We start from the raw sequence: 27,770 nt of genomic DNA, 5'->3' as shown, positions 1-27,770 counted from the left end.
GGTGGTTGGTTATACAGTGTGTTAAACAGGCTCTCTCACTCAGATTCTCATCTCAGCAATAACTTGTTAATTCAAAGCCACGTTATTTACACATGAACAAAGGAGTTTGATACATTAGGCTTCACGTCTTATAAACCAAACTGTTTTGGTCGGTTCACTCAAATCAGAGCTCTATATTCATCCGTCCTAATATCTCAACATTTCAATACATTTGCCAGAAATTGTGGCTAAACTTGAGCATTACCTCACAGTATTTAACTGAAACAGGAGCACTGTGATGGATTTTGAAAATTGGAGATGACTTAGGTACCAGGGTTTTATCCTGCTCATCAAAGCCATGTGCAAAACAATTTTGATCATGCTTGTTGACAGTGTAAGTGTATTTGGACCCACCAGGTCCTCTGCAGGTTTGAGTTGACGCCGCTGAACATGAGTTTTCCCTACGATGGTGGTGATGGTGGGGAAGACCAGGGCGCCACACAGGATCCGTGTGGCCCACATATGGTCTTCCAATATCCTCTGCAGGGATCCGAGGAACTGGACAGCCGATCCCTGCAGACACACGAGTATTAGTTTTATTCCTGCATAAACCTGAGGGCGCAGCTGCTGACACAGTTGAGTTTCAGAGGCTGAGGATTGATTTATTTATCTGTTTGTGGCTGTGATGAAGTGAACACCGACCAGCTGCAGTGAGGATTTCTGTGATGGATGAGGAGACGGTGTTTGAGGTGTTAGTAACTCTCCATATTATTTGTTTTTGTCTGAAACTTGTCTGCTATCATCAGGTTATGATAATCAAGTTTCTGACTAAGCTCCTTACATGGATTTATATTATTGTCTGTTTATTATTTATTATTGGCTGTTCTTTAGCAGCAGCAGACATTAGAGCATCATCGTTTCACACTGACAGTTACACCTGAGTACGGTTAGACTCACACAGTGCAGTATACAGCTAATGAACAAAAGTATGAAGATATAAATGTAGATACACATTTTCAGGATCAAATGTAAAGAGTGTGTCCTGAGGAGATGGAAAACAGCTGCACACAAGTCCAACTAGTTGAACTGTGAATTCAACATCACTACATCTAAAAATAGAAACAGAAAGCAGGCCTGATGCATGAAACTGCTTTGTGCACTGTGAATTCAGTTGCCTTTACTCAACTTAAGTAGACACTTATGTGACAGCGGTCCAGTAGATGGAGCCCACCATGATCCCTTTATCAATGCTGAAGTTCACGGATTTTACTCAGAAGACGGAGTTGTGTTTTTGTCCATCAGTGAGTCATTCTGCATGGTTTGCTGAGCTACGATTTGGGGGAAAGGATAGCTATTATTATCGCTATTGTGGTATTTCAGGAACTCGTGCACCGGGATTCCTGGACTGCTGTAGTATCTGATGAACTTGGATATGATGTTAGAGGGACCAGCCAGCTGCAAAGCGATTGCGTGATCACAGATAAGAATGATTCCAAAATCCCGGAACATTAAACATAATTATTATTATTATTATTATTATGTTTAAAAAACAAAGTAACAGTGCTCATTATGTATTAACCTTAACGGGTTACAGAAAATGGGCCACCTGAGTTGTGTTCTCGGCTATTTGTTTGTGCCTGCTGGTGTGCCTTTCTGTATGTGCACAAGCATGCATATAAACACAAACAAAGTTGTGCGCACATGAGCTCACAATCACTGAAAAGAGAGTGGTTGTTTGTTTGTTTGTTTTCCCGTTATTTTTCCGCAACTTTTCATTTTCACCCATACAAAACGCTGAACTCCTCACCCCGGCAGTGTAATCGATGTCAGATTCACTGACAGTGCGCAATATTATGAACTACTACTCTGTAGGATCTGATGCTTCCCGTCTGTTTCACCTTCAACTATACCAGGATGTAAGTGTCAGAATTTACTGAAGACACATTTACAGAAATGTGACATCCTGCCCTAGTGAGGCGCTCGCTCTTCTGCTATCGATTGCTTGCGTCTGTTAAACGATGACGCTACAGACATTAAGGTTTCGTTTTCTATATGCATAAATCCAAACAGTTCAAAACTGTTTTCATACTGTCTCAGGCTTCAAAGTGTGTATAGGTGCATTTACCAAAAGCGCCAGTCAACAAGAGTCAGCAGGCTACCTCTTCTGTTTTAACCGAACTGTTAGGTAAGCCCTATCAGATAATAATTGTTACTTTTATTTAAAAATAAGCGGGTTGGGTTTTTTTTTTTTTTTACACCAAACTAATCCTAGCAGCTCGTGCCGTTAGCCAGCTAACCTCGCTAAAGCGATACTGTTAGCCGTGCCTACCTTATGTGGAGGCTAGAAGCTCACATTAACAATTACACTTTTCAACATTGCGAACCTTTCTGAAGCTTTTGTCTTTAATACGATAAAATAAAGTTTCTTTGTTGAATTAATTAATGTCCCCTAGTCAGTTACTGTAGCTAATCGCTGGCAGGTGTGTTGTTTTTCTTGTTCAGCCGGACAGTTGTCTTCATCTTGGATTTTTTTCATCTTGGATTTTTTTCCCCTCGTCTTGACTGCCTTTACCTGTTTTTGCTGTTTCAATTACTGTACTTAGATTTTTTTTTAAGTAGCATCTACACCCGGGGAGCCATGATAATATAATAACTGCTTTTTAAATTACTTTGTAGGCTGTATAGAAAGACTGTGCTTCAGTTCACGTTTTATAAAGCACTACAGGTGTTAGACCTTGATCATATTATTGCGGTTAGCTGGACGGCAAAGTAAATAATTTCTATTCAATAAACTGAGAGGCACACGGAAGTCCGCGAGGACTACTACTTGAAAAAATAATAGGAAAGAGTCGGCTGATAATGTGCTTCCACAGTGTAGTATGCCAGCATTTCGAGGCATGTTTAGTACTAAAATCCCCTTTGGCCATTATGTCACGTTAAATCAGAATATAATAAACTCCAAGAGTTGGTTTTCTTTGATTGCAGGCTGGTGTCATCCTTGTCACTCAGAATGACCGGCCAGGTTGTGAGGAGGGTAGTTAGTGATGTCATTCGCTCACCTGAGGACAAGCGGGAGTACAGGGGCCTGGAGTTTACCAATGGCCTGAAGGCAATGCTCATCAGTGACCCGACCACAGACAAATCTTCAGCTGCTTTGGATGTCCATATAGGTAATTAGGCATTCATTGCTGTTGTCCTGCCAGGTGATCATGACTTCCTTTTTTTATGTTGCTTTCTACACAAAGAACATCTGGAAAACAAATGGAAAAGGAAGAAATTTTCCCCATCATACTCTAACTGTGCTTTGCCGAACAGGATAATTCCATTCATAGAGATGCTCAGTTGCCAAACTTCCTTTAAGCTTTGGATGGGTATTTTTTGTATTATCTGGTATTTCTGTTTATAATAGCAAGTATATTATTATATGCTCATACTTAAATCTGCAAACTGCACTTCTCAAACAGTGAGTCCCTACCAGTTTGGAAACCTTATTTCATTACAGTGTGTAAATGTAACATAGTTCAGTTCTAGTTTCAGATACTAGTAAACAGCAGGTACAAACAACACCACATGTAATGCAGTAACTTTAATAATAACAGATGAGGAGCATTATGGAAAAGTTACCAGTGAATACCTGTGGTATTTGCCTAAAGTAAAGAAGGTATAAAAAGCACTGTGAAGCAGATTGAATCAGTCATTGGCTACATTTTAAAACTGCCCTCACACTTTGCTAAAGCAAATAAGAAACACATTTTAAGAAGTTTATAATTGAGGCGACTTTTGTTGTGATTTGGCGCTATATAAATAAAATTGAATTGAATTGAATACATCATCATCTCCTCCATTTCACCAAACCTTCAGCCTCACAGCTCTGCCTCAGTCTGCAGGGCCTCTCCTCAGATCTGAGACTGTCTGAATCACTTGTTCTCCTCCAGTTTTCATTCGTTATTTGCTTGAAATAGGACACTACACTCTTCAGTTCAGCCGCTCAGCACAGCCAGAAACCTGTCCAATTCACTCGTCTGGTCTCATAGTCTGCCCCGAGGGCAAAGCTCAACACAGTCAGGCTTTCTTTGGCTTAGCTGGTTTAACTCCAGGTTTAACTTCCCTAAAACTCCAGTTCAAGATAACTGGTTTCTTGACTGATTATCATCTTTCTCTGTTGAGCAGGGCTTTGTGCTTCGGGCTTCAGGTTTTATGACTCTTCTTTTGCACAAAATGATCCGTATGCCTGCAAAAAAGAAATTTGGAACATAACCTGCCACTGACCAGATTATGTTCAGCAGGTTCAGCATAAGTTATTGTGGTGAAAAGAGAGCAAGTTTGGTGAATGCAGAAAACTGCCTGACATAGCTTACTAAGCCATTGATCTCATTTTGCAATAAAACTGTCTGATCATCTCTGATCTGCTGTGGCTCAACATACCATCTCTGAGCCATTCAGCTCTGCAGTACTTATTCTTTTATCAAACCACAGTCTCCTATATATTTATCAGTTGATCACATCTAGCTAGCGCTTGGTCGTGTTATAGCAGTCTTCATATCAAAATGTTTGTAAACAATACATGCTGCGAAGCAACCAGCTATGCTAGAAATGTTTTACATTGATTTCTATGGGATTGAAATGACTCCCTCAGCAGTTCTGTGGTACAAGTCTTGTTTTGTTTATTTTTTTTATTTTTTTTTATTCCTCGTGCTGCAAAATTCACTGTCTAATGAATAAACCAGATTTAGGAAAATTCATCAATATTAGATGGCGGGATGGGATTAGGGGTCAAAAATAACCTCCTTGGCAGTTCTAGTGCATTAGACAGATACTTTGAGTGCGTGAAGAATGTGAATTCGTGTGAAATAGTTTCTGTGTTTAATTGAAAATGATGAACAGCTTACCAGCGTGCATCTCATTGCTTATAAATCCTCCTGTTCTGGTGCCGTTACAGATCTGTTTTTCTCACCTGGCAAACTTTAAAAGTCACAACTGTTGCATTGAACAAATTTCTCTGATCAAAGAGAAGCAGCACCATTAACTACATTTCTCTGGGAATTTCTCTTAATTTGCAGGTTCTCTGTCTGACCCACCAAACATCTCAGGGCTGGCACACTTTTGTGAACACATGCTGTTCCTGGGAACAGAGAAGTACCCCAAGGAGAACGAGTACAGCCAGTTCCTCAGTGAGCACGCAGGCAGCTCCAATGCCTTCACCAGCAGAGAACATACCAACTATTACTTTGATGTTTCCCATGAGCACTTGAAAGGAGCATTAGATAGGTACTTTGATGTTCATTTGATAGTATTAATTTTGGCAGAAACTTCAAAGTGATAGAGAATGCACTATTAAAAGCTCAGGGTTGTTTGTGTTTAGGTTGCCTTTTCACCCCTTAGCTGTAAAAAGCTGATGGGGTATTATGTTGTTGCAATGCCGGACAGGGGGGTGAGTGCCGTGGACATCTACATTTGTGAATGTGATAACTTGAGAACGAGGCGATGTAGGTGTTTTAAATTGATACTGTAGGTATCAATCTCAGATGAATCTACTAAAAATCTCAGAGTAATTTGAATCTGAGTTACCTCAGCCTCAATGTCAAGGTCAAGTTTTCTAAAAAATCTTGTGAATGCGATAACTCAAGAAGAAAGTCACTTAGGATTTTCAAATTGGTACCATAGCTGCATCTACTAAAAATCTCAGATGAGTTTGAATCTCAGTGACAAAATAATTTTTCTGAAAATCATCTGAATGTGATAACTTGAGAATAAGGCAACACAGGATTTGTAAAGTGATACCACAGGTGTGTCTACTTAAAGGCTGAGGGATAGCACTGATAGTTACCTGTGTTTTTCAAATTATGGGAGGTGTCTAAATATCTAGTTATCAGTATAAAGTGTAGCCCTTGGGACTCAAGGTTTGGAAAGGACGTTCTGGTGGTCGGAAATTAACCTACAGTGTAGGCTTACCTAATTAGAAATGAATGATGGTTCTAGCAAGCATCTGTTTCTGTCGCATAGGCTAATTGTTCCCTTCCACCACTGAATCGTGAAGGCCACCTGGGCTTCAGTGGTAGGAAAGAACTGTGAGGAGTGATCTGAATTATTGATGATGATTCCTTTCTGGAAAATGAAAGGATCATATGTGTCGATTAGTTAGCCTTATTCTCTTATCTCTTTTCATAATATCTGTGTGCCTAATTTTTTGTAATCATGGCAGACTGCTTTTTATTTGAATTTCTCCCTCTATGTTTGTAGTGTATAATCTTTATTTAAAATAAACAAGATTATGCATTTTACAATACTGAGCCACCGGCTAGGTCATAACTATTATCACACCCTGTGGTTTTTCTACATGCTGAAATGTACTCCTTGATAACAGCAACTTCTGACCTTTGTAGGTTTGCCCAGTTCTTTCTGTGCCCATTGTTTGACGAGAGCTGCAAGGACCGCGAGGTGAACGCTGTGGACTCTGAGTACGAGAAGAACCTGAAGAATGATACCTGGAGGCTGTTTCAGTTGGAAAAGGCCACTGGCAACCCAAAACACCCTTTCAGTAAATTTGGAACAGGTAGAAACTGTTCTTGCCAGACTTCACTTTGAAACTATATCATTACATCATTCATTCTGACTGCTTAGTGCATCACATTTCAGTTGTTATAGCAGAATATTTTGACTGGAGAGCAAAACCGCCCTGCACAGAATATTTAAGCAAGGATTCCCTTCATAGGGTCGATATGATGTGTTTTAGATTTTGTATTAGACTACTAATCTAGAGCAGAATCCAGTCACATATGTTAATGTTAAGGGGTCAGAGAAATTACTGGAGCAGGCTAATATTTGATTAAATGAGGTTTACATTCATGCAGCCTACTTATTATTAGACAGCTGTTTTAGCCCAGAAAGACTTCTTAATGGCTTTGGTTTTAAAAACATGAACATGCCATTAGTCAAGTTTTTTTGAGAAAAGAGTTTATTCTGTTAAAGTCATCCCAGATTAAAGTGACGTATATTCAGAGCAGCTGTGAGCTCAAAATAGCCACCTGATGGCAGTCTTGAATTATACCGTCTGTATTCCCATTAAGAACAGGAGAGGATCAAACAGACCTGAAAGCAGTGCACTCAGCAGACTAACATAAGCTTCTTCTGACTGCTGCTTTGATGGTGTCTGTGTTAACAAATACAGTGCTACATGTAGACTGTAATCAAGTTTATTTACATACGCTTTAGCTTGTAGTTAATAAGCAATTTTTACTACAACTTTGAAGAATTTAACACAAATATTTGTTTGCTGGCAATTTCATTTAGACTCTTTGAAAAACTATAACAACAGAAAATGATCATTAGTTAACTGTACAATTGGAAAATGTGTGTGCTTAATAAAAGGGATAACTTTTTCTTATAGGTAATAAAATGACACTAGAGACAAGACCATTTAAAGAGGGGATTGATATCCGTCAGGAGCTCCTGAAGTTCCACTCCACGTATTACTCATCCAACCTCATGGGACTGTGTGTGTTAGGAAGAGGTAAGATGTCATTGTTCACATGGGTGATGGTTACACCCAACCTATGCAGCGAGTAACTGGATACTATTAAAGAGGATGTTGTTATGGGTGAGGTCCTGGCTTCTTAATGCCTACCATACTAACCAATGAATTGATAAATGGTAAATGAGTTAAAAATGTTGTTGCCTCCACTCGGTAGAGTAACGGTGATTAGTATTAAAACCTACTAAGAAATGGCATAATGTAATTTACTGCCAGAAACAACTCTTTTAAAAATTCTTAAAACACTTTAAACGAATAGTAAATATGACTCAAAATTGCTTTTGGACAATATAATAAATAAAAATAATACATTTTAAGTTTTAATTTTATTTTAAATAAGATTTTACAGATTCTTAGTAGCATCACAACATGTTTTATATATTTACTAGCTTGCTTACCAGCCAAGGACCAGGGCACTGTGGGTAATTATGATGAGTACTGACATCCTTAAAGCTTTTCTTTGAACAGCACATCCTTACTGCTTTTTTTAACCCTTTGCTGACAGAGTCGTTGGATGAGTTGACGGCCATGGTGGTTAAGTTATTTGGAGAAGTGGAAAACAAGAATGTGCCTATTCCAGAATTCCCTGAACACCCTTTACAAGAAGAACACCTTAAAGTGAGCTGCTTACCTATCACTCCTTTACATTTTTTTGCATTGCAAAATGACTGTCAACGTTTTTTTATCATGTTACTGTGGGAATCACACACGCTTCTGTTTATTACAGAAATTCTACAAAGTGGTTCCTGTCAAAGACATTAGGAAACTTTATGTGACTTTCCCCATCCCAGATCTACAGAAGTACTACAAATCGAAGCCAGGACGTTATCTGGGACATCTGATTGGTCATGAAGGACCTGGAAGTTTGTTTTCTGAGCTAAAATCTAAAGGTAGCAGACTGCAAGCTGGTGACAAATATTATAAGGAGAAAGAGATACACATAGTAAAACCATATCCTAAAATATATAATTGACTCAGTGTTGTTTATTGCCTCAGAGGTTACTTAATTATGTGTTTTGCGACCATAAAATGTAACACAACATTACCCAGCAGAGCGGTGTGCCTCTAATTTAGTGATTGGGATAGAAGTTAATTTTCTTTTAGTACAGAAACATTCACAGTAATGGTTTCTGTCATCATAAAAATAAAAGAAACACATTACTAAATTGTAACGGTAATTACTTTCTAAGGCTGGGTGGACACAATCCTTGGAGGACACAAAGAGGGAGCCAGAGGATTCATGTTCTTCAACATCAAGATGGACTTGACTGAGGAGGGCCTCTGTAAGTCATGCATCCCACTACTTTACATGTATTGTATCTAGTTTGTGTGTTTTGCATGTGATTATGATCATTCCTCACTATGCACAAGTAAAAGAAATAAAGCAACAAGAAATACGTGAATATTAAATCTTGGGGCATGATCTGTGTGTCATTGCAGTGAACATTGAGGACATAATCTTCCACATGTTCCAGTACATCCAGAAACTCCGTTCTGAAGGGCCTCAAGAGTGGGTGTTTAACGAGTACAAGGTGATTTATGTCGTCAGTTCAGTAATACTGTTTCTGGAGGGCAGTATAAACTTGTTTTCTATTCCTCACTGTAAAAACTAGTTTAAAAAGTCATAAAAATTAGAATAGAATATAGATGGATTATTGATTGAGTTCTATTAAGGGTACATAGTTCAAACTGAATGTAACAATTGTATGTTTTGTTACTTCAGCTGTTATACCATCAACCGTTCTGCCTCGCTCTGCAGGATTTAAAAAAAGTTGCTTTCAGGTTTAAAGACAAGGAGCGCCCTCGTGACTACACTTCCAAAATAGCAGGTTTACTACAGGTAGGTCCAACAGCCAATTTATCAGGTGTCCAGTTGAAACTGAAGATTCGATTTATGGAGGTCTTTAGAAAAATTTCAGAATTGAAGATTTGTGTTTTCAAGCAGTACAGTGCTAACAAGTTTCTTTGGGTGTTGCAGCACTACCCTCTTGAAGAAGTTCTATCAGCAGAGTACTTCTTGGAAGACTTCAAGCCAGATCTAATCGAGATGGTGCTGGATAAGCTGAGACCAGAACACGTCAGGTCAGTGTGACTTGGTGATGTGTAGTCAGGCTCACCTTGCTTTTTCTGTTACCAAGTATGAAGTACCTCTCAGAGGAAGATGTGGGCACATAGTGTGATAAACTTTAAGCTAAACTTTACAGCTGCAGTCCCACTTGGATAACTGGACTGAAATAAAAGTGGGCCTGGTGTAGCTTTAATTCATTTACTGGGTTGCAGCTGCTGTGCCAAGCAAAGTCCAGACTTGTAACCGGTCCATTTCTTAATGTGTATTAAGGAGACGACAGCATGCAGTCATTGGTTGACCCTGACAGTTTGCATGCCAGTCTCTTCCTTTACTGAAGTGGCCATTTAATTCTGGGCTTTTGCCAAAACTGCTTTAAATTCATGAACGAATGCTTCTTTATTTATCCATCTCATTCCAGCTGCAAGAGAACTTACAGAGAAACACCATTTCCTTTTACACTGAGTCCTTGAACTTTGTTTAACTAAAACATACTGATGGGATAAATGTTCAAACTTAGGAAAAACCTGCACTCTGACAGCTCCAGCCAAACGATGTGTCAATGGCTGTGCACCACCTGAAACATGATCGAAATGGAAAAGCACTCGCATCTTGTGCAGCTAACAGGCACTAAGTAGCACAGAGGGCTTTTTGTATAGATCTATAATGTGACCTGTTGTCTTCTTACTAGGGCTGGGCCATATTATACCGTTCACGGTAATACCGGTATAATGTTAGGCAACGATAGGAAAATGAAATATCGCGATAGAATGGGAGTAAAACGCGCATGCGCGGTGCCTTTGTTTTCATACGCACATGGCCGATTGTTGAGTGAAACAAATGAACCAGAATTGGTTTGTAAAAATGGTGCAACTTCAGTGATGTGGAACTGGTTTGGCGTTTGTCCGTCAGATACACGACAAAGCACATTTTTTTGCAGAACATGCAAGCGGCCGTCGTTATTGTCGTATTTGTCGGACTAAGATGCTCTTAAATCTGGGAGTAATCTGGGTCCTAAACTCCGTAAACTTTCAGGTCAAACGAACACTGCAGCATCACTGAGAGTTAAAAACTGTCTAAATTCTGTCATCTTTAATAAAACGATCAGCATTGCTGCTTTACCAGGTGTAACTATGAAGTTTAACTTCCAGGCATCCATGAAAACAAAATTTATTACATTTAACGGAGTTAGAAGTTAGCAGGAAGCTAGCGGAAGTTAGCTCGCTAGTTTCGCTAGTTACCCAAGCATGATATAGCATGTTCTGACTGAGAGATTTCTGAATAAATTCAAACGTACAGCTCTGCTATCACTTCCAACATAAATGAAGACGGGAAACTAAACAGCAGTGACGTTTGTGGGGTTACTGAAGTTGGGCTAGCTGCTATATAATGATGTGCTACGTGATCGCTAGCAACACAGCTATGTTAGCATGACATAAACAGTGAAGCTGGAGGACGAACACTAACACTTTTCCACTTATAAAAGTTAACGTGCCTGATAGTTAGAGACAAATGCAATCGCATGGCAGGATGCTGTAAACGGACCAAACTTCAGTCAGGAGAACAACTGAGATAATCCATCCACAATACGAGGTTAGTCATTAATATACTGCAACAACATGGGAATAGAGCAGCTGCCAGAGAATTCAACATTAATGAATCAATGATACAGAAGTGGAGGAAGCAAGAAGAATGAGTTTAATAAAGTTTGATTTATCTGACTGCCTTGTTTCGCTTAATGTGCCTTATAATCCCGTGCACCTTATGGTCCGAAAAATACGTACTGCACACTGCAGTTTAATGTTGCAAAGCACCTCTTTTTAACTTCAGTGGATATTATACATGGTTATGCTCAGGATATGTCAGCCCATTTCTACTGGAAATGCCTTTTGGTTAAACTTTCAGCAAGGAATTTGTATTCGCACTGTTAAATTTTTATATAGCTTTAATGTACATAAAAACCAGCTTCTTGTTTAAGTGAAAATAAAAGGAAGGTTGTCTTTTTGCACTAGTAATGTTGTGGAGTTGTATTTTGTCTTGCATCAATTATATCGTCAGTTATATCGTTATCGCAAATTTTCAAATATATATCGTGATAAATATTTTTGGCCATATCGCCCTGCTCTACTTCTTACTTTTCCAGAGTTATAGTTGTGTCAAAATCATTTGAAGGACAAACAGACATAACAGAAGAGTGGTACGGCACGCAGTACAAACAGGAGGCCATCTCTGAGGAGACCATCAAGGTGAATGATTGTGTCCAGTTTTTCTGCTGTGTAATCAGCGTATAACCACTACATCAGTTATATAAGGCTCTGATTGTTTATCTTTTTCTGTTGTAGAAATGGGCAAATGCAGACCTCAACGGCAAATTCAAATTGCCAATGAAAAATGAGTTCATCCCTACCAACTTCGAGATCTACCCTCTTGAGAAAGACTCTCCGTCAGTTCCCACTTTAATCAAGGCAAGTGTTTTCTCTGCACAGCTCCATCATCAAAGTGTTGTCACTTTTCATTGTCTGACTGCACTGGACGGTCCCTGCTTACCTGCTTCTTCTTAAGTCTCTTATGCTTTCATATGGAAATGTGGTATTGTGATTTAGACATCAAGCATTAGTTGTTGTTGTGTCAGGATCAGAGGAACTAAGCAGCTAATAAAAGCTTACATTTCCCATCTCTGTTGGAACAACTGAATAAAAGTTAGTATGGCTTATCAAAGTAACACTGTTAGATTTCTGTGATTAAATGAGCGTCGTCTGCATGTACAGTTTACCTTCTGCTTGCATTTCAATGCTTACTTTGTTAAGACTTCCCATGAATATGAAATAAAGTTTGGTTTTCATTTCTTCCAGGACACTGCTATGAGCAAGGTGTGGTTCAAGCAGGATGACAAATTCTTCCTCCCCAAGGCTTGCCTGAACTTTGAGTTCTTCAGGTGAGTAGTAAATATAGAGGATTTGTTCTGCAGCTGGAGTGTGGACACAAATTCTTACCAAGTAAATTGTGACTCTTAAGATTAACTCAATAATGAGAAATAGTAAATGTACTGCTGCTACAACAGTGCATAATAAGTTTTAAAGTAATCAGATAACAAAGTGCAAAAATAAATATCGAATTATGCATGAGTGTTATCGGGTTTGTAAGTCAGCAACCCCTGTAGCTGATATGAATCCAATTCAAACCTAAATGGAATAATAACCAGTGCCAGTGCTTGTTACACATGAAGAGATGAAATATGCAAAAAGCCTCTAATAATTGTGCATGTACAGCTGTTCTATTTCCCAGAGAGAGAAAATACTGATAGATAACTTTAGATGTGGAGAAAGGCATAGGAAGTAAAGAAGAAAGCGAGGAAGAAGAGAGATTTCGTTTTGTTTTGTTTTACAGATGTTTAATCTATACATGAAGTGTTGAAGTTATATTTTTTTCGTATTGTGAAATATGTCGCAAAACATACTGGTTACTGGTTTGATGAAAATACTCAACAACTAGGTGCAGGCTACACTGGTCAGTTTGCGGTGCTGTGGTGACGATTACAGTAATGCACTGTGTTGGACTGGTCCAGAGTGGCTGTGGTGTTAATAGTGAATGTTAGTTTACATCAGGGGTAGCAGACATCAAAGTAATTCAAGGTGATAATGCTAATTAGACATTTGAAACCTAGTGGTGGGAAATCTGGCATGATTGCTTGTTTGATATCCGCTTATATTTGGTGCAAGCATTTCTTTTCCCCACACTGCCCCACTACAGCCAATTTTAGGGTTACCCCAAGAGCTGAATCCCACTTTAGCCCTTGGCTATACTCATTTATCTGTTTGGTGTAGAGGCAAAGCCCCCTATCTAAAATTTAGGCAACAGCAAATAGAGTTGTACTGTTGTACTTTTGCCACCTCAGAGGATAGGTTGGATTAGCTTAGATCAGCTTTTAGCCATATTTTCCAACATTTTACAGCCAATCCCTGCTGAAATTAGACAGTATTAGTCTATAAGTAATTCCACTGTTACACTCCTGATAGCTACAATTAATTATATGTTCATAAATTGTGAAACATGCTATACAGTAGTTGCAGTTTGCATCAGCTCATGCAGCTTTATTTGTATGCTTTGTGTGGCATTTTCTCTACAGCCCGTTTGCGTACGTGGACCCATTGCATTGTAACATGGCATATTTATACCTGGAGCTCCTCAAGGACTCCCTCAACGAGTATGCATATGCAGCTGAGCTAGCTGGCTTGAACTATGAACTCCAAAATACCGCCTATGGAATGCATGTAAGTATTCATAACCCCTTCCCGTCTCCGACCTCATGCTCTCTTCCCTTTATTATCCTCAGACGGGGCTACAATGGCTCAGGCAGGCCTGGGTTGATGGGCGACTTTAACCTTCCAATCTGACCGCGTCTGTGGCCAGACTGCAAGTTACAATAACAGGAAACTGCCGTATATTGAACGTCTTTTATTGTTTGACATACTTGATCATTAGAGACTGTTCTGTAGAGATTTTGAACCTGCGTGTGTTTTATATCACTTCAGAAAACCTTTTAACCCAGCGGTCCCCAACCCCTGGGCCACGGACCGGTATCGGTCAGTGAGTCGTTTGGTACCGGGCCGCAAGAGTTGAGGCTCCGCTGTGAAATTTATGGTTTTCTGGGATTTTATTGTTAACTCGGTTTCCCTGGGTCTTTTCCCGTGTTGTAGTTGTGTGTCTTATATTTATGCGTTACCATAGCAACCAGAGAGCATTAAGGGGCAGAGAGGAGGATGTTACTCTAATTGTTGTTGGGGCATTTCAGGAGGACGCTGCTAATAAAGTTACACAATTACACAGTGAATTCTCGTTTATTATTATATTTACAAAAGTACCACAGTTTTTGTCTTGGCCGTATCATTTTATTTTGTTGTATTTATCTGCGATACCTTAAAGGCCGGTCCGTGAAAATATTGTCTGACATTAAACCGATCCGTGGTGCAAAAAAGGTTGGGGGCCGCTGCTGTAAAGCCCCGTACTGGCATATTATCTTCATATTATCATCTAAGGATAAATCTTTGACTTCTTTCTTTTCATTTTTTAACATTTCTATGGCGTGCCAACATCTTTATTTTAAAAAAGTATACTGATAATAAAATGTCAAGTTTTGTGCAGACTTTAATAGTACGCAAAACTCTGCCTATGTAATTCTGTTTAGTGTCTTTTGCTGCCATTATTACGGTTATCTACACGTTTGCCTAACAAGCAAAAGTTCCCTAAATGAAACGGAGGTACCCAGAGGGAGGCCCCTTGTGAATAACAGAGCAGGCAAAAGTAGCCATCTATTTTTATTTCTTATTTTTTGGCACTTTTATTGTAAATGTAATACCAGACAGTGAATGAGAAGGCATCTGTGCCACAGGATATAAGGGATAAGGTCAGTTGATGCAGATACCCTGTTTGTTTGTTTGTTTGTTGTTGTTTTTTCAAGTGATATTTGCTGGTTTGTTGTGGTGTTGTCTCTCCACTGTTCTTTAAAACCTGCTGACTTCTAACAACTCTTCAGCTGTCATAATGACCAACTAACCTGCATTCATTAGCTCCCTTCTCACCTGTGAATTCATGACTGTGGTGTGTCCTTACAGAGGGCTGTATAGCTGTGTGATGGGCTGCAAGTAATTGATCTGAGTCAGCAGTGTTAGTGTGGATGCTGGCCGTTTGTCAAGGTTAACGATGTTTGGAGAGATTACTTTTAACAGGTGTCACTGCAGGGGCTTGGCCACAAGGTGAGGTGAGCTGTGACAGCGAAGCCCTGGGAGGTTATGCTGAATCCTGAAGGGCCATTAGGTGTGCGTGATGCAGGAAAATTCATTTATGCCCAAGCACGTGCAGTGAACTCAGGCAGAACATTGACATTCTTTTTGTTTTTGAGTCTCTAGAGATTCAGATTATTCTTCACCATGAGGAGTCGGTCTAATCTGGAAAGATTTTCTTCACAATAGTTTGGCCAGCCCACGATTGAATTAAATGGAGAACACATTCATGTATTCATGGTAGCAAATGAATGCAAAACCTTCATAACAACAAATGTTAACTGTTATGCTAATAAGCTTAATGTATCCTTTTGTTTGTGATGATGTGCCGCCTGTCTCCTGTCACTGTGTGCTGCAGCTGTCTGTTAAAGGCTACAGTGACAAACAGCACATCCTGCTGAAGAAGATCATCGAGAAGATGGCCACTTTTGAGATAGACGAGAAGCGCTTTGACATCATCAAGGAAGCTGTAAGTTCAGACTCACTGACTCAGTAATAGTTTAGCTTCCAGTCTCAGTTTTAATGGTGATCTGATTCTGCCTTCTTTCTTTCTGCAGTACATGAGGTCTTTGAATAACTTCAGAGCTGAGAGGCCTAACTATCATGCTATGTACTACCTCCATCTTCTAATGACCGAGGTTGTTTGGACCAAAGATGAGCTCAGAGAGGCTCTAGATGGTGAGACTCTTAATGTTTCTCTTCTGTCTCAGCAGGAATGCTTACTGGCTGCTTTTTCATCTGTGGACCAAACAGAGTTAATTAAAACACAGAATAAACACATAGCTAAGCTTTACTTCAGGCCAGAGCTGAGGAAATGAAAAGTGAGGCTTGAATTAATTGCATGAGGTTAACATAATAGCTGCAGTGAAAAATGTAAAACTATCACTGAAGTTTTCAGGTTTCTGCACACAGTAGAGGCCTCTCCTCTCACCTTGGGTCTTTTCTTTTCAGTTTTTCTCCTTTAAATGCTGAAGCTGTCCTCTAGCAGTTGCTTCCCTAGCTGCAGTCTTTCCCGTGCACAGTGCCAGTCTGAAGCCTGCAGGGCAGCTTGTTATATTTTTAACCACAGAGCTTACACAGAGTATCCTCAGATTCACACGAGACTCAATTACCCTGCTGGGTAGGGACCTGGAGCTCAGTCACCTGGGCCTCCAATTAGCACAGCTCGTTTTTGTTATCAGTCTCTTTAGCCCGCCGTCCTCCTCTGTCTGGAATCTCTGAGACGCTGCGAGTCTCCTGCTTCCTGCTGTGTTGGTGCTGCTACAGGCAAATAATCAGTGTTTGTGTGCTGATTTAGCCCATCCACCAGTTGCTTAAACTTTTATGCACATGTAACTGAATCTTTAAGTATGATTTTTACCACCATGAAATGTGATGTGCTGATTTCTTAGTGGCAGGAAGACTGTCCAACTGTCACCACACTCAGCAGTTATTCTTTTAATCAGTCTGTTACCAGCTTTGGAAAATTACTCTTTGATTGATTGCTTTTGCCTGTGATCTGTATTGCAGATGTAACTCTCCCACGCCTTAACATCTTCATACCTCAGCTGTTGTCGCGGTTACATATCAAAGTCCTTCTTCATGGCAACATCACCAAGGAGGTTAGTTGGTGTTTGGAGTCACTACTTTATTATTTTACTACCAGTTTAAAGTTAAAAGTTTCCTAAATCTGTGGCGTCTACGTTTGTAATAATGCAGCTTTCCTTTCATGCCTGCTTTAGTGATGTGTAAGAATTTGTCTCTGTGGGACAAACTACACTTTTTATGCCTTCGCAACATTTATTTGGTCCTCTGTTCATATCTCAGAGGATTTTTGTCTCATATAAGATCCCGTGATCCAGTTGCACTTTTTGTTATACAGCTCCAACATTATCATGTAATGACAGTGTCACAGTCTGCTGGAGGGAGAATTAGACTCATAAAATAGACCAATGATCCCTTCGACTAATGATCATCATCGAACTACAGTACTGACTGGTTCGGGGGTGGTCATGGAAAAATCAATGTTATATACATCTGCCATCACTGGAAATTGGTTGTATAAATGGGTCCAGTTTGGACAGAGCCAGTTGGGTTATTCTAAGTAATGTACATAGAAAATTTTTAAATTCTTAGATCTCTACAAAATGTTTTTCTGAGAGTTCAGCCGGTGTTACTCAAGAGTTTGTGGACTGAAATGTTTGAATTTCATTTCCATCTGTCACTCCTCTAGTCTGCTCTTGGCATGATGCAAATGGTGGAGGACACGCTCATTGAGCATGCTCACACAAAGCCTCTCCTCCCGAGCCAGCTGATTCGCTACAGACAGGTGCAGGTTCCAGACGGTAGGTCCTCTCTACTCCTCCAAACCACACACACGAACACAGACACACACACACACACACACAGGTTAAGCTCTCTAAATCTTCATCTGCCAGTCATGACTGTCTCCACGGCGACCGTGCAGATGGGTTTTTGTCCAACACTCTCGCCCTCGTCATCAGTGGCACCATCATGCGTTTGTTGAGAAAAGACCTGATTGAATTCAGCATCCCACATTTACCTCAAAGGAACATAATGGTCACTGAGTGGAAATGGACGTCATTGGCTACAATACATACACACCTCACTGTCAGCAGCTCAGACAATGAACACACACAGGCAAACCTGCACTGCCTTTCAGATCACATTAGGAAAGCTGAATGATGTGGAGGCGAAAAGCAGAGCTGTGCGAGGCCACCTGGAGAAATCCTGTGTCTCTCTGAGGGACTTTCCAGGCTGGGCTCCAGACTGCCATTAAGACGCAGAGCAAGAGGACATACAGGCTTCAAACAAAGCTTCAAACAGAAAGTTATCATAAATGTGGCCAGTCAGACATCCATCACTGGTAGTGGTACTGTGTAATTTAAATGCAGATAAGCAAAGATAGCACATTGTTTAAAATTCAGACAGCTGTCACTTTTACACTGATGGACTAAGACTAGAAAACAGCTAAATATACACATATTCTGTTTGGAGTTTTCACATTCCCTCTGGGGGGCACTCTTAACCTTGCGCATATGGGTTGCCTGCTCAACTCAGTGAGTTACACTAGCGCTGCTGAGTAGAACTTTTGACAGGGAGTGTCAGGTCCAGAGTGCTCAGTCAGCATGTGCATAAAGACACCTGCATTACTCAGCCTGCACTCGTCCTGCATTCAGAGCAGACTTGATCACAGTGGATTTAAACAAACTAGAGTTATTGCTGTTGGCATTCAACGGGCTGTTTCTGTCTTATTGAAGTGTCCCCTGTCCTCTATCTGAACTGTGCTGGTTTTACTGTACAGTACTTATCTATGGCTCAAGCAATGTACTGAAGTTCAGCTGTAAAACTACAATGAAACAGCTCATGTGCTTTTTGTAGGAATTGCTTGTGCAAGTTTCTAATGCAGCACTGAAAGACCTGATTAAGTGTGCAGGGATGGATTGTATTAAGTTGTACAGCACAGCTGGTGAAATTCATTTCTAAGCTTATCAGAGTTCATGAGTCAGTGGATTTTGGGTTAATGAAAAGGGTTGTGCTTTAAATGACTTCAGATGGTTTTGCTCACTCACATGCCAAGTTTAGTTCTCAGCGTATCTCAGTGAGGTCCTGTTGAACCTTCACAGACCAAAAAGCAAAGCCAGAAGAATTACAGGTGCTCATATTTTTACATCTAGTCTTTCTCTTTCCTGTTTTTAGTCTTTTTAATATTACATATAACTGCACAAGTACAAAAACAAGGTGAGTACATGGGGTTAAAGGCCACATGAAGCAACCCGGCCCTTTTCTTTCTTCCTCTCTCACTGTGGATGTGCTTCTGTTTTTCATGATTGCAGGTGGCTGGTATGTTTACCAGCAAAAGAACGAGGTGCACAATGATTGTGGCATCGATATCTACTACCAAATAGACATGCAGAGTACACACGACAACATGCTGCTGGAGCTGTTCGCTCAGATCATCTCTGAGCCCTGCTATAGTACACTGAGAACCAAAGAACAGCTGGGTGAGGCTGCAAAACACAGACAATAAGGCAATATTGCCATTATATAACATGGGTACCATTTTCCAGAGATGGAGTGTTTATACAGACAGAAAAAATGTGGCAGCTGTATTAAGTTTGCTAAATTAGATGTTTTATTCCCTTTAATATTTATGCATTTTATTGAGAATTACAGTGCAATGAAATTTGCAAAGTGCTGTCAGCTGTGGGAATGTTTATTAACTTTGAGAATGAATGGGTTGCACCTCTTAACCACATCTTAAGTATCACTGTAATGAGAGTTATAAAAAGCAATAAAAAAGTAGACCTATTGTACGTACCTTATTCGTGTTTTTGTGTGCATGCGTATTATTATTAATGATAATATAAATGTAGTTTTTCTGCACTGTGACTCCATTTCCTAAGCTCTTACATACTTTTTCTCTTAATCCCCTAAAAGGCTACAGCGTGCATAGTGGGCCACGTCGGGCTAACGGAGTGCAAGGTCTCTACTTCCTCATCCAGTCGGAGAAGGCGCCCCACTACCTGGAGAGCCGAGTGGAAGCCTTCCTGTGTACTATGGAGAAAGCTGTGGAGGAGATGAGCGAGGAAGCCTTCCAGAAACACATCCAAGCCCTGGCCATCCGCCGCCTGGACAAACCGAAGAAGCTGTCTGCTGAGTGTGCTAAATACTGGGGAGAGATCATCTCTCAGCAGTACAATTTTGATAGAGGTGAGGCTTCCCAGCAGTCCTCTTCACCTCCTGAATAACTCTTAATTATGTTTAGTTTGCAGGCCAAATGGGTTTTTCCTGATTGCTTGCCTAAGTGTTTAAGTACAAGTTCTTATATTTCAGTATATTTCAGACACTCCCCGAGGTGAGTGGGATGTTACTTCGACAAGCACAACCTGAGATCGATTAAAGCCTGAAATAATCTGCAGCCACAGCACACCTCTCCCATCCAGCACTCTGCTGAGTGTAATGGATTGTAATGGGCCTGATTCACTAGTAATCTGCCTAAAGCCCCGAGTGACGGCAACACTGTAGTGCTGCCAAGGGAGTGGTGACACTAGCTGTGTTAGAGGAGACGGGGGTGTCGGGAGAACATGCTAACAGGCTTAATACCAAGAGCTCAGAGAAACATGCAACACAATTTATGAATAAGAGCTTACACAAGGTCTGCTTCATGGAAGCGCAGAAGAGTGGCTGTTAGTTTCATGTTTCCAGTGAAATGTAATCATGAACATTTGGGCCAAAAGTTGCTCATTTGAGTTTCATTATGTTTGATATCAATATGTTGCACAGGCAAAAGACTGAACTCAATTTTAAACATCCAAGTGCTGTAGTAATAACTGACACAAGTAGCTGACTTTCACCGTGATGGGTCACTCTTGAATTTTTGGTTTGGTGCTGCAGTATTTAGGATGCTGGCTGCACTCTTTAAAAAGTTTCTAAATAATTTACTAAATAATTTTTCCTGCTGTTTTGCAGACAACATTGAAGTGGCGTATCTGAAGACTCTGACAAAAGAAAACATAATGGAGTTTTACAGAGTAAGTAGTACAGCTTTATGTCTCATGATGCCTCTTCACTGGAATACGTTTCGTAGACGTTTAACAGCACAAGACAATGGTAACTATGGAAACTCATAATCAAAGACTATATGTAAAAGATAGACTTGAACATTTTGAACTTTAGCAATTTGGCTGCTGACATTTTTTGGGGGGGGGGAGCCATAAGTGACCACTTTCGTAGGAGCCTATGTTATGGCTAATTCTAGCAGGCTTGTTTAGCTGGAAGCATTTGTGCACTGTATGAGTGCATCACGCAGACTTGGATCTCTAAATTGCAACATGCTAATAAAATATTAGACCTCGACTTCTTGGATGGGCCGTACCTCACTGCAGACCAAAAGCTCAAAAGCACAAACACAGATGAGGATCACTTCAGATCAAGGAGCTTCTATCTGCAGTTCCTCGATCAGCATACCTGTCACTCACTGTAAGCCTTGATCAAGAAAGTGTCATGAAAAAATTCACCCTACCCATCCTGTTCTCAACGGGCTTTTTTAACATGGGACTGTATGGGGGATTGAGATGCCTCAAGTGGCAGGAACTTGCAGTGTTTCTAGTAAAACTGGATATACTCGACCCCGCATGTTGCAGCGCTGAAATGATAAATGTCAGACAAATCTGAATTTGTGAGGTTATCTTATCTAACAAGAAAATTATGGTGTAAAATAAGGATAAAAATTGCTCTCAGCACCACCTACTCTGTTTGTGTGTCCACACATACACAGATCCGCTGCATTCATTCTGCCCTCCTAGCTTTCATCTCATCCAGCCTCCTGCTTCTATTCATAGCTGTGGAGGTGACACTGACACAGGACGCTCACAGCATATCAGCGGCAATAATGACAGCCAGCCGGCTTGTTTCGGGGGGATAAAGAGCCCAAGGACACCTGGCCCCAGAAAGAATTGGCATTATCGGAGCCCTGCAGAAACCATTACAGCCCCCATGCAGAATAAACCTAATGCATTTCTAATGTCATATCAGCAGCAATCGCACAAGCTGCGTCTTTTCTTTTTCTTTTTTTATTATTTAATTTCTGGTTGCCACAGTTGACGCCGTCTGACTGCAGATGAGCCAAATGTTCAGTCTAATATAATCCTCCATCCAGAGTCGGAGATGAAGCCCGACTGTGTCGCTAAATCTCCACAGGGCTGTCACAACTGATCACACACTCAGTGGGGAAACACACACAGCCATCCTGTCTGTGCTGGGTTTCTTTTCTGTGGTAGCAAAGCTCTTTCCCAAAAGTGATGAGTCATTCCATTAATGGAGGGAATAGTTTCTGGTGATGATGTTCCCTGACAACCTCCATGTATCATCCTCACCTGTCTGTCTGTCTATCCAGGAGCGACTGACGGTCGAAGCCCCAAAGAGACACAAAGTGTCGGTGCACGTGCTGTCCAGGGAGATGGACACCTGTGAGTATCTGTAGACACAAGATGATAACATGGGCTTCATTTAGACACCCACTGAGGTCGCTCACTGACAGTCTGACCTGTCTGTGTGTACATCAGGTCCAGTAGTGGGAGAGTTCCCCGCTCAGAATGATGTCAACCTGGCTCCTGCTCCTTCCCTGCCACAGGTAAGGATCAAACTTTTTTATTTTTATTTGTAAACCTGACAGATTCCCCAGCTGCTGATATTCAGTCAGATTTTAACATTACTATAAATGCGCAGCTTAAATGTGAAACGGTGAAGGTGAAAACCCAAAGGACCTGAAACGGTGACAATAACCAGGATATCCCAATACGTCTAACCAATAACTGACTGGAATGGCAGGCCTGTTTCTCATACAAACAAAACAACAAATAATGAACCTGTCACTCAACTCAAAAACCTTAAAAATATGTTTGTGAATCAAACCTTTAAAGTGAGTTTATGTGTAATTTCTTCAGTGTCACACACACCATCCTGCTTTTTTGGCTCATGTGCAGTGTGTGTGTGTTACATTTGACTTTCATAATTCTATGCTCTTATAATTTTCTATGATCTGTTCATGTGACCAAAGTAGGCAGCTCCTAATTGGTTCATTTTGTTTTGAAAACGATGTGTTAAAAGCCCCAGTTATGTGAAGGCATACAGAAGAAGCCTGGGTTAAATAAGAACGTTCAACCCACTCTCAGACGTTCATATCCATTACGCTGTGATAGGTTGAGCCAGCTAACTTATACAAAGTCCAGCTATGTTGAACTTGATTTGTAGAGGGGTCTTTACATTTGTCAGCCTCCCTCTGATCTTTTTCTTCTTTGCAGCCCACAGTGATTCAGGACATGACTGAGTTCAAGAGGAGTCTGCCTCTGTTCCCTCTGGTCAAACCTCACATCAACCTCAGGGCAGCCAAACTGTGAGCGAAGCCGGCAGGTCGACACAGCAGGGAGGCACGGAGGGTGGCTCCTGCCATCAGGAAGACCTGCATGAGTGTGTTTGTTTGCGTGGATGCATGTTGACTGCGGGTGTGTGCATGTGTAGCAGGGAGGAGCCACTCAAAGAGGAAACAAAAGAATCACAAAGTTGTTGACGTAGCTGTGATAATTATAGAGGTAACACCAGAATCACCTCATGTAACGTCTCTAATAGGAGACGTAAGCTCACGCTTCACAGCACTGTGTAGGCTGCTGTAGACGAAAAAGAAGTAAAACGACAAAAAAAAAGAAAAAAGCTGAGGGCCAGGACCCTTTAATGAGTTCAAGTGTACTGCAGAAGCTTCACAGTAGGAGGCTTTTTATTTGGATTATTCAGAGACATCCTGCTTTGAGGATGGATTGTGGGTTTATTGTGATGAGCTGTTGAGGTTAAAGACAGTAGCTCCATGAAGGTCTTTGCTTTTATTTGTTTGGACTGGTGTGTTTGTAACTCTCTGAGAGGAACCACAGCTCTCCTGGGGGGGAGAAATCCCAGAAGATGCACTCGGGAAAATGAAATCTTTTAAGTCAAATTTCTGAATTTTAACGTGTTTGCCTGTAAACTGCTAAAATATTGGGATCCTATGAGGAGCTGTTTTTAAATTGCTAACCACTAAACCATGCCCGTACATTTCTTCTTTTTTAATGCGTTTTACAGTAGTATGTCACTCAGACATCTCAGGGGTATGTCCATGCTGTTTTGCCTTTTATTATTATTCAATTTTATTAGTAATTAAAATAAAAACATTTAGTCTGTCATCTACATCAGTATGTTATTCAATTTACAGTGTGATCGGTTTCTGAAAACTGAAAAGTAACGGCTGTAGAGACATTTTTGTTTCTCTCCCAAAGCTTTGGGGAGGTCGTCAGGATCCGTTCACTCTGCATGAGAGACTTTCTGCAGCTGCTACCTTTCAGATTAGTTTGTAACCTGGTCTGATTTGAGGCACAATCCTGGAGGATCCATTCTGTCCCCAGCATAATTCTGGGTGAGCATTAGCTCTTAAAGCATAGATGTCAAACAAAGCAGCTCGAACTTTTTCTCTAAAAACAAGAAAACATTTCATATTGATGTCTGAAGGCGAGAGTTTGGTAAAACGCTCCAGTCTGGATCCTTTTACCGAAATATATGCACTTCTCTCACTAAGCAATAAACTCAGTGCTGTGCAGAGGAAACAGCGTGGGCCTAAACCCCAGAGAGGACCGCCTCCAGCCTGATTGCTTTGTTGGCCCTGCTTGGTGCAGTGCTAACGTGACCTGCTCTCTTGGTGCTAACCAGTTTCACAGTGTAAAAACTACTGCTGGTGGAGCCGCAAATCTTAATTTATGTTTTCCCATTCCCCTAACATATCTGCTCTCAGGTAGAGTTCATGAATAGTCCTGCTTTTTCAAAAGTTTCTTAAATATGTCCCGGCATTTTACTGTCTCAATTAGATCCAAACTATTTCGTTTTTTTAATTTCAAACAAGTCCATTATCAACTTCTACTGCTTTAAAAGGCACTATATTACCTTGTGGTGAAAACCCAAAGAACCAGCAGCAGAAGCATGCCTTAGTCTATTATTTACACAGCATGTAGCTCCACAGCGTCTCAGGAGAGCCGGTGATAAAGCAGTTTTCACACAGCGTTCTAGATGAAACCAATGTTACATATCAGGCTTGGGCGGGCCGTGCACTGTTTGACGTGAATTACCTAGTGAGTGGTTTTCATTTAGAAAATCAAATTTTTAATTTCTGGATGTATTTAGCAACTCAGAATGACTGTGATTGGCTGGTGGGGGTCATGGGCAGGTGAAGAGTGCTGAGTTTGGTCTTTTTATGTTTCTTGTGTGTTTCTAATTAATAAACAGCTGAATGGAAGCTCGTCTGTCCCACTTTTCCAGTCTCAACACGTGCACGTCAACATTTGGAAAATACATTTATTTACAGAGCTCATACTGTAGAAGTCTAACGTTAGAAGCATCGTGTGCACAACAGTTCAGCCTCTTGAGGAGATCTGATGGGAAAGGTTTAGTCTGCAGATCTCAGAACACCTGTACAGAAGTTGACATGTGCAGGTTAAATATTCCAGGTGGTTGGTTATACAGTGTGTTAAACAGGCTCTCTCACTCAGATTCTCATCTCAGCAATAACTTGTTAATTCAAAGCCACGTTATTTACACATGAACAAAGGAGTTTGATACATTAGGCTTCACGTCTTATAAACCAAACTGTTTTGGTCGGTTCACTCAAATCAGAGCTCTATATTCATCCGTCCTAATATCTCAACATTTCAATACATTTGCCAGAAATTGTGGCTAAACTTGAACATCTCCCTATATTTTTTCCACCGTTTCAAACCAATAAAATCCTACTTGAAGACTAAAAATCAAAGTGTCTGTACACCACTTGGGCAGGACAATACGGCTCGGTATTTGAGTGAACTGACCCTTTAATTTCCATTCAGAAGTGCTGGCTGCTGCAGTGAGTCATCTTTAGTTACCAGTGTCCGAGGTCATTCAGAGAGAAGTACCTGAGTCTGACCTGAGCTGGTCCAAGCTCAGGCAACTGAAGTCCCATCATGGCAGGCCGAGGGGGTGGAGGGTATGAACTGCCTCTAAAATCTGGAGGCAACGGCTTTAACTCAAGTGTCCGTCTCCTGTAAGCGCTGCACTGAATGTTGAGTCAGGCACCCCAAGGTTTTCTAATATATGTATTATCCACACATCACGGCACAGTGCTCACCTGCACTGTGACGGGTGACAAGGCTTCAAGACACATCACATGACAGCGTTTTGAAAAGTAGAGATGAGGAATACTGGACGAAGCACGTGAACAAAGTAAACAGCTGTGTATCAGCTTCTGATCTGCGCTCGGCGTGTTCGCCGTTAGATAATCAGCTGCAGTGGCACAATGACGTGGCGAGGCTAGTTTTCTGTTCTGCGTCAGGATTCACATCATTTTACTGTTTGCTCACGAGTACATTCCTTATGCTCAACATTAGTCTTCTTTGAACATAAGCCACTATCATCAGCCAATGGGGTGCTGCGAAATAAACAATATAAAACAATTTGCATTTTTATAAAACGAATTACACATGCCCCACGTTTTAATTGTTTAAAATATAGTAGGTTTACAATAGTTAACGTGATTGCTGAAGCTCATCCACCCTGCAGTCGTACTCAGGAAACAGGTGTGTGTAGGTGTGTGTGTGTGTGTGTGTGTGTGAGACTGTGTGACTGTAACTGCACATCAACTGCTAACATGCTCCAGTCCGCACGTCTCCATCTTCACTTTAAGCCAGCGTCACAAAATGTCAGTGAAGAGTCACACCGGGGCGGTGAGAGGGGCGAGGTGTGGGGAGGAGGAAGAGGTGGTAATGAGGATGACACGATCAAAAGTCTGTTTCACCAGCACTTCCTGCTCACTGAGCTTTCATCCCACCCACCCCCTCAAGCGGAGGCGTGTAGTTCCTCCATCCATCTGTCCTCCCTTCTGACAGCCTCCTTTAGGCCTCTTCCTGCTCGGGGAAGTTGAGGATCTTGCGGTGAGCTTGCCTCAGGTACTGCTGCTGTTTGAAGTACACCTTAAACGCCCCCTTGATGGCCACAAAGGCGATACCTCCCTGTAGGTGGAGGAAAGCAAAATGGTGTTGAAAGTGGACTTAAAGACAGATTCAGCTCAACACATCAAAGCTCTCCCCCCACAGCGGACTCTAGGAGGATTTACTTTAATTTCACACCGACTATCACACACACGACTGCATCTCATAAACAAACATGCAGATGATTCCTGTCTGTTTCCTGCTCAGCTGTGACCAGGAATGCTAGAGCACTTACAGATATTTTGGTTAAAAAGGATCATTCAAGAGTAAAGGTGGAGGTTTCTGGAGAGTGAAGCCTTCCAACCCAAACAGGAAACTGGCTCATTTATGGCAGTCTGTCTGAACAAAGGTGTGTGGATGTCTGAACGGCCAACCTGAATGAATATTACAGTGTATCTAAATAATATTCAAGCCGGGGCTGTTCTTCCAGTATGTGGCTTTGAGCGCAAACAAAAAATGAATCCATTCAATCAGCAAATGTGATGACTCATTAATCGTCACAGGAAGCCTGAAAATCTTCCTTCACTTTGTTTTATATTAGTTGTGATCTTATGGCTGGACTGCTAGGGGCACTTTCACAATTTCTCGAGTACACGGTTAATAACAGACTAAAAAGCAATAAAAATGAATGCTTATAGTGATCGTTTACTCTAAATAAACAGTATTTACTGTTGAAAATTTAAAAGCTAAGACTGAATTTAAACTACAAAAATCTATTTAGAAGAAGAAAAGTGGAAACAATTTTTTGAATCCTGACCTCAATACTAACCATCCAAACCCGCCGAGCTGAGAGCCTTTAGATTAGGCAGGAGTGTCCAAGCTGTCAGTGGTTGTGATTGTGTAAAACTAAACAAACATGGGCTAACTTACTAACTCAA

General features: G+C 40.9%; 2 protein-coding genes across 3 annotated transcripts in view; one reads left to right on the top strand and one right to left on the bottom strand.

The window, feature by feature from the left end:
* Positions 1-1,987: 1,987 nt before the first annotated feature.
* Positions 1,988-24,373, top strand: LOC308388024 (insulin-degrading enzyme-like). 2 transcript variants are annotated; one of them, XM_080868471.1, is made up of 25 exons: positions 1,988-2,164; positions 2,965-3,149; positions 5,040-5,247; positions 6,363-6,532; positions 7,367-7,489; positions 8,016-8,128; positions 8,238-8,400; positions 8,701-8,793; positions 8,951-9,042; positions 9,270-9,350; positions 9,489-9,592; positions 11,719-11,821; positions 11,918-12,040; positions 12,428-12,510; positions 13,702-13,846; positions 15,714-15,824; positions 15,913-16,033; positions 16,865-16,956; positions 17,568-17,679; positions 19,192-19,359; positions 19,796-20,068; positions 20,828-20,889; positions 22,254-22,326; positions 22,423-22,490; positions 23,161-24,373. In XM_080868471.1, exons 2-25 carry the CDS (start codon positions 2,990-2,992, stop codon positions 23,254-23,256), a joined length of 2,937 nt encoding a protein of 978 aa, XP_080724597.1. In that variant the 5' UTR covers positions 1,988-2,164; positions 2,965-2,989; the 3' UTR covers positions 23,257-24,373. The 2 variants fall into 2 exon arrangements, with proteins under 2 accessions (XP_080724597.1, XP_080724598.1); XM_080868472.1 differs by lacking the exons at positions 1,988-2,164; positions 2,965-3,149; positions 5,040-5,247; ... (6 more) ...; positions 9,270-9,350; positions 9,489-9,592 and adding an exon at positions 9,835-11,168.
* The window catches only part of marchf5 (membrane-associated ring finger (C3HC4) 5), a 24,830-nt gene continuing 21,184 nt past the window's right edge, over positions 24,125-27,770 (bottom strand). The window contains exon 6 of the mRNA XM_080868476.1: positions 24,125-26,913. Within this exon, the coding sequence (XP_080724602.1) occupies positions 26,797-26,913 (117 nt within the window). The 3' untranslated portion in view covers positions 24,125-26,796. The remainder of the gene's footprint in view (positions 26,914-27,770) is intronic.

The sequence above is a fragment of the Rhamphochromis sp. 'chilingali' genome (assembly GCF_963969265.1).
Source record: "Rhamphochromis sp. 'chilingali' genome assembly, chromosome: 20".
Lineage (NCBI taxonomy): Eukaryota > Metazoa > Chordata > Actinopteri > Cichliformes > Cichlidae > Rhamphochromis > Rhamphochromis sp. 'chilingali'.
The sequence above is the reverse complement of the archived record's forward strand: the minus strand, read 5'-3'. Positions and strand labels throughout refer to the sequence as shown.

Coding starts and splice junctions, on each gene's coding strand:
- LOC308388024 (XM_080868471.1), top strand. CDS start 2,990: ATGACCGGCCAGGTTGTGAGGAGGGTAGTTAGTGATGTCATTCGCTCA. Junction 3,150..5,039: donor TGCTTTGGATGTCCATATAG/GTAATTAGGCAT, acceptor CTTAATTTGCAG/GTTCTCTGTCTGACCCACCA. Junction 15,825..15,912: donor TTGACATCATCAAGGAAGCT/GTAAGTTCAGAC, acceptor TTCTTTCTGCAG/TACATGAGGTCTTTGAATAA.